Raw genomic sequence first — 6,836 nt, forward strand, 5'->3', positions numbered from 1 at the left:
TAGTGGAAAGCTCCTTTCTTTATAGGAAATGGATCTGGAAAAGCAGAGTTGGGGAAGATTAGGCTGGGGAAGATAATATTCCATACAATTAACTAAGGACTTGGCTGAAAAGTATTCTTTTGTATTAGGAAAGGGTGAAGCTTTGTGGAAATTTGCTCTGTACTAGCCCAGTTGTCAAATACTTGAGCTGAAACATGCCTAGAATGAAACATTGAAATATTTTTCACATAGGAAACGGTGAATATGTACCCATTCCAGATGCACAGCATTGCCCTGTCAACATTTGCATCCCTAATTGGGCCATTTGGAGGATTCTTCGCCAGTGGATTTAAAAGAGCTTTCAAAATCAAGGTGTGTCATCACTTCTGTAAGCTGGCAGTGTTTTGGTTGTCTCTTTGAATGAGAGTGCTTGTTCTGTTGGTTGGTTTTTTTTTGTTTGTTTGTTTCATTTATTGAGTGCAGTACCTAGTCTTTCTAGGAAGATCTTTGAGCTGTTTTTAAGCATCAGTAGCAGCACTTTGTTTTATCAGATACAGGTATATTGTTCCCATTTCTTTTTTATTTTAGGTTTGCATTTTGGTTGATAATTACTCTTCTCAGTCATGCTGCTAAAGTGATTGGGATGAACAAGATGTGAGATAATTACACTTGACACGTGTGACAACCTAACAATTGCTGACAGCAGTTTGCCCTTCAAATTATGGCTGGCCGTATTTTACCTACAGAGTCTATGCTGTACGCAGATGCTGACATGTCAGGCTCACCTGGGCATGAGTGTCGGGCTGCTTTTGCCAATGCAGCGCTGCCTTGTACAAGAACGTGTACTGGCAAATGTTGTGATGTGCTAACCTCTGTTTATTGCAAGGTGTGTGCTGTCGCTTGTGGCAGTAGTGTCCCTGGCTGGCATTAAGTGCAGCTGGAGTATGGGAAGAGGGTAGCCCCAGATTTTCTCCTGACCTTCTTTATGTCTTGGTAGGACTGCTGTAATTCTGAACTTGTTGCTTGTTGCTCTTCTTCCCTGTGTCCACTGGTTTTGGCACATGCTTTGGACAGAAGCATATAAATAAACCTGTTTGTGCTGAACTCTCATACACGTGTTTGTACTTGATCCTTTTCCTGACGCTGGTCCAAGCAGCTTGTCCGGCAGCTCTCTGGCTACAGCCTTGTGCTCTGTCATGCCTGTTAGCCACAGCAGCAAAGGAACATTGGTGTGAAGAAAGGCTTTTTTTGGGGAAAATGATACTTCTGAAAAGCAGTCATTTCAGTACAACACACTGCAGCCAAAGGGCCATCACAGGGACAGGGATATTGTGTGGTTGTTATTAAAGGCGGTGCGTGTATGCAGTCCGTGCCTGCTGGAGCAGCATAAGCACAGGGCTTGTATCTATTGCTGGCAGTCAGCTCACCTGACAAAGGTCCAGAAGTGAGCATGAATGACACCAAGGGTGTGTGAGGGCACTTGACTAATAATAAAGCTGTTGTACAGACAAGGTCAGGTAACACAAAGCTGGCATACTGACTATTGCTTGCATCCAAGTATTATTATTATTGTTTTTTAAACAAGTGATTTATTAATGACAAGGCTTTGTGATGCCATTCAATGTATTTATATTGCTTGTGCACATCATGGCTTTTAATTAATGTTACCAAGAATCCAGTGACAAAACTAGCAGGTGAATGGGCCACACAACTTGTGAAGCCAGTGGGAGACAGTGGAAAGAGTTCTCAAGTTACCACTTGGCTGGAAGCAAGTAGATACTTAACTTCAGTACTGAAGTAAGTGCTTCAGTACCAGCTGCTAGTAGACAATGCAAGAAAAGCCATAAAGAGGAGAATCAGATCCTGAAGAGGCAAGAAACAACAACCATTAGCTTGAGATGGTTGCCTCAAAATGGAATCAAGTACGTGCAGACTTGAATGCTCCATCTTGCTTCCTTTTTTTTCTCATTCCTTGACAAACCTTGGCAGTTAAAAACTTCTTTAGCAATGAGGCTCTTTCTAACTTTATGCTTAACACAGTAAAACCATAGCTTAATGACGGCCTTAAAACACCGCTGTGAAGTGATGCTTGATGAGTGTGTTTCATCTGAATCGGTTAACATGATTTTTTTTCCTCCCTGTCCTTCAAACCCAAAAGGATTTTGCAGACACAATCCCTGGGCACGGTGGCATAATGGATCGCTTTGACTGTCAGTACTTGATGGCCACTTTTGTTCACGTCTACATCACCAGTTTCATAAGGTATTGGATTTTTGAAAATCAAAATACATACACTTGGATAGGTGCGGTACCACTGTGTTGCAGTCCAAGTTGTGTTCTGCACCATTATAATAGTAGGATTTGTTCCTAAATCTGTTCTATGCAATTACTTCAAATACAAAAATCGTTAAGAATGCACATTTGTGTGCCCTTGTAAGATTAGTGTAATGTTCAAGCTATGCCCAGAGTGTTAACAGTAACCTGTGTAACCCAAGTACCAACAAGTTTTTGTGTTGCAGCCTTGTACAAGTTCTGCTGGAATTTACTAATAGGGAGGTATCAGGATGGGGTTCTGGCAGGAGGGTTGTTTGCTGTAACATCTGCTTACTGTTTTTTGCTTCCTGAAGAGCCTCTATATTGAGGATGCAGTTTTTTCCCACAAGCTTCAGTATTTCTCAGTGGCTGGACTTGAGGTTTTCTGTTGGAGAGACTATCTTTTTACTGTGGGTAAAAAGAGTAGATGACTTACTAAAAACAATGCTCATTATCTCACACCAGCTTTCAAGAAGAAATTGTGGGAATGGCAATTGTATTGCAATTGCTTTAGTTCCCAGGGAAAGGGTACTCAAGGTAAGGGACTGGAGGTAGCCAAACTCATATGTGCCCTTAGTTTTATAAATACATTTGAGTAAATAATCATGAGATAACTAAGTTACAGATTCTTTGCCTCATGTTTGGTCTATCGTAAAAGTACGCTGTAAATAAGTGGCTGAAAATGGGGCTGATAGGTTCCTGTCATTTAGAGGAGTATAGTTTAATTGGTGGGTTTCTTTCCTGACTTGGACCATTTTCCTTTTAGTTGGTAGTATACAGCTAAACTAGCAATGGATATTAAACTAAAAAAGCCCTTTTGATGAAGAATGTGAGTATAGTAAGAAAGAATAAATAAGTCAATCTTCTTTGTCATAAACCTTCTTAATATCCCCATTTGACAGAACATACAAGCAATGCTTTTCTCTTTTTGTTTGTATTTGGCTAAGGAGAGTGCTTTCCCAGTGATGCTTGGCCATGCATCCTGAGGGGATGGTTAGAGCAGAAAATATCCATACTTTAGTATCCCCCCCAAAAATGGGAATTCATTGCTTGTGCAGCAGGGGGGGAATGGAAGGCTGTCTAAAAGCTTCTTTAGAGCTGCTGCTCATCAGAAAAACTTTTCATTGACAGAGGTCCAAATCCCAGCAAACTACTGAAGCAGCTGTTGGTCCTTCAGCCAGAGCAACAACTAAATGTGTATAAAACCCTGAAATCTCATCTTGTTGAAAAAGGGATCCTGCAGCCATCTTTGAGAGGATAGTCTGTCAAAATGAAGCACAATGTGAAAACTCTGTTTAGAAGCTGTCTGTGGAAAAGCACTATAAATGTGCACAAAGATGGTACCTGAAGGAAGAATACTTCATGGTCTGGAAGAGGTGAATGCTTCTTTCCTGAAAGGAACACGAATGCTGTGACTTTCCATGAGGAAACAGAAGATCTGTTACTCCTAAAATAATTAAACAGCTTGCAAAGTAACAGTACATATGTTTATGTATTTTATTTCCTGCAGTGGATGGTACCAGGCCTTCCTCAGTACCCAGCCTGACAAGATTTGTATTTTAAAAAGCTAACTTTCCTTTTTAAATTGTCCTGGATGAGAACAGTAAGACCACACTCAAAATAAGCTATATAGCCAGCAAATTTTATTAAAAATTTTAAATTCACTGGTTGTTTTTGATGACTTCTTTAATATTGTATGCTTTAGCAGTACTTTTTTAGTGTTAAGTGGTTGCTGAAGTGAAAACACAGGTGAGGCTGGCAGTCGATCATTTATCTAGCCAGGTGCTGAAGTCACAATTGGCCAGAAAATACACATTTGCCTGTTCAAAACAGTCCTTACAGACTGCACTATGAGGCTTCCTATATTTACTACATCACTACGAAGATTAAACTTAACTGTGTTTTTAACTAATCAGCTTTCTTATGAAACTATTTCATCCTTTCAAAAGGGAAGTATCTTTACTGAAGTACAGCTGAGCTGATTGGGCTGCAGAGCTGCCTTTTTTTTTTTTTTTTTTAAATGAACGTTATGGGTTATAAGCAAGTGTGTACATCCAGGATTAACAATTACCTAACAATGGAATTCTTAATGTGCAAACAGAGTTAGATGAACTTGGAGTTTAAGATCTTGGTTTCCAGAGGATGGTCTGTGTCTGAAGACGTAATTTCACGCCTTATTCCTTGTGCCTCTTTACTACTGTGTAGAATGGGGATTTTTTTCTCCCTTTTAAAAGCACTTTGAAGTCCTGTTTTATTAATATGTTAGTGAGTGAAGACAGAAACCTTTATCTCATGGATGTGCATGGTGCAAGACAGGATGCATGTTTGTTTTTTTTTTTTTGCATGTTGCTATTTACCAAGAATCTTCAAGGAAGCCTGGGCAACACCACAGGAATTTGAATGGAGAATTTTTAAAGGAAGCAGTTATTCTGTAGACTTGATGGGACAGATGAGGAAAGCTGATACTCTGCATTTCTCAGTCCTAGTTGTTTCCTAACTTATTTTATCACATGATAAGTCTTAATGCAAATTAAATTTTTTTTTGAGACAATGAAAATGATTCCTTTATAAACAAAAAGCACAAATGCCAATTTGGTTTTGGTATACTGTAATTTGATTCAGTATCATTTTTCAACCAACTGTAAATAAGTTTCTAATGCAGTGAACATCCTAATGCTATATGTGTCTGTATTTGTATGTGTGTATATGTATATAGCATTAATAGGTGTGTGTGTGTGTATACACACATATAAAAGGTGAAAAATTTAAATAGTTGGTGGTACCTGAGAATAAAATCATGGAGAAAATAACTAGGATTCATGATAGGCTCTATCTGTAATTTTGAGACTGGTTCTGTTGAATACAATGCATATGAATACATCGCATGCTCTGTTTTGCACTTAAGCCACAGTACCATGTGTACAGCACGTGTGTGGAGAAGCACTCCTGCACGTGGCTGTGAAATGGAAATCTGGCCCTAGAGTAATCTCTGCTTATGTCAGGTGTCTGACAGAAGTAGATTTTTTATGGCACTTTCTATGTCTGACCTGGAGGCAGCAGGACTATGTTGAAGGAACATTCTGAAACAGGTTGGCTCTTAAAAATGTTGTAAGCTGCTTGTCCATCAGTGGCCAAGTCACTTGGGTTGTTAATTGGAAGGGACTGCATTTTGTCCCTTCCACCGGAAGAGAAATACAGCCAGAGGTTAAAAGATAGCACAGCCAGGAAGAATAACGTGTGGAAAGGTGCTTGAAAAAGAAGGGAGAGAAAAAGGGTGTGTGCATCAGTGAGGATGACCAAGTAGCATACCTTGAAAATAAACTTGTTGGTGAGGCTTTGGTTGTGCACGGGACTCTTGGAGTTGCTTATGAAAAAAGCACAGTTTTATTGGAGCCGGTATATCTTTATCCTGTGTTTAAATAGTAAAATAAAAAGAATATATATTAAAAGGTATTCGTTGTTTCTAAAACTTGAACTTTCTAGTGTAATTTTATAGCATGTGTAAAGTTAAGGAAGTTAAATTGATTTGAGCATTTATTACAACAGACCATTTGAAATCTATGTTTTTGCACAGTAAAAGGTACAACACAGCAATTCTGCTGTTCAATATTAAAATGAAGAAGAGATCACTTCTGAACTCATTCATAGCTTTTTGTAGAAAGAATAATAGCATTCAGCTGGCTTAGGCTTTGTAAATACAACTCAGCAGGAACTGTCACTGTGAAGTGACAATTATATTTGCTTGCTACAGAACATGTTTATCCCAGTTGTTACTTTTGCTAGTCCAAGCACTACAATGTGATCAACAGGACAGTTTAACTTTTGCACCAGTGATTCTTTTCAGTTGTACTTCTGTCACAAGTTGCTGTAATTACCTATTGAGCAAAAAAAATGTATATTTGTAAATACTGTAAATGTTTTGAGCATATAATGTATGTTTTAGTTTGTTGAATCTTTCATTGAAGCAGGCATTGTAAAAATAAAACCAGAATATAAATCCTCTCATGTTGTATTGTTTCATTGGTTTCTATGCAGAGCAGGTAGCAATCTCTTAACAAAACTGTATTCTTCCTTGAAGTTGCATCCTCAGTAATGAAGGTAGCAAATAATTTCCTATTTATTTGTCAAGACTTGGGGCTGTCCTAGGCAGTTACTGCAGGCACTTTCTATGATGCATCTCTTGCCCAAGCACATGCCAACTTGCCATCTCTTCCCACAGGTACCCAGTTTAATGCAGCATCCTTTCCTCCCAAGCACGTGACACACAAGGCACGCTTATGCCTGGCTACTGCAGTGAGCTGTACCTGACAAAAGGGGAACGTGATGCTGTCACTGCCCTCTAGGCTCACTTTCCTCAACGTAGGAAACATTGCTGCCTCTGGTCTCTGAAGGTGTCTAGTGAGATGTTGGAAGAGGCTGCCACAGGCAACAAGGACAGATAGTGGCTCCCTTGGTCCCCCGCCCCACAGTTCCCAAGCACTACTAGAGGCCACTGCCTCAGCTAGAGAGAAGACACAGGAGGGGTGGGCCATGTGCTGCTCAAT

At 39.6% G+C, this 6,836-nt stretch overlaps 1 protein-coding gene across 5 annotated transcripts in view; it reads left to right on the forward strand.

Moving 5' to 3' along the window:
- CDS1 (CDP-diacylglycerol synthase 1) overlaps positions 1 to 6,294 on the forward strand; it is a 28,829-nt gene extending 22,535 nt beyond the window's left edge. For 3 of the 5 annotated variants that reach the window (XM_084517593.1, XM_084517589.1, XM_084517591.1), the window contains 3 exons: positions 232 to 351; positions 2,138 to 2,241; positions 3,424 to 6,294. In XM_084517593.1, coding sequence (XP_084373719.1) covers positions 232 to 351; positions 2,138 to 2,241; positions 3,424 to 3,553 — 354 coding nt within the window. In that variant the 3' untranslated portion in view covers positions 3,554 to 6,294. Of the gene's footprint in view, positions 1 to 231; positions 352 to 567; positions 1,084 to 2,137; positions 2,242 to 3,423 lie in introns of those variants that run through there. The other 2 variants (XM_084517590.1, XM_084517592.1) reach the window with 2 other exon arrangements.
- Positions 6,295 to 6,836: the final 542 nt, after the last annotated feature.

The sequence above is a fragment of the Aythya ferina genome, assembly GCF_964211825.1.
Source record: "Aythya ferina genome assembly, chromosome: 4".
Classification (NCBI taxonomy): Eukaryota; Metazoa; Chordata; class Aves; order Anseriformes; family Anatidae; genus Aythya; species Aythya ferina.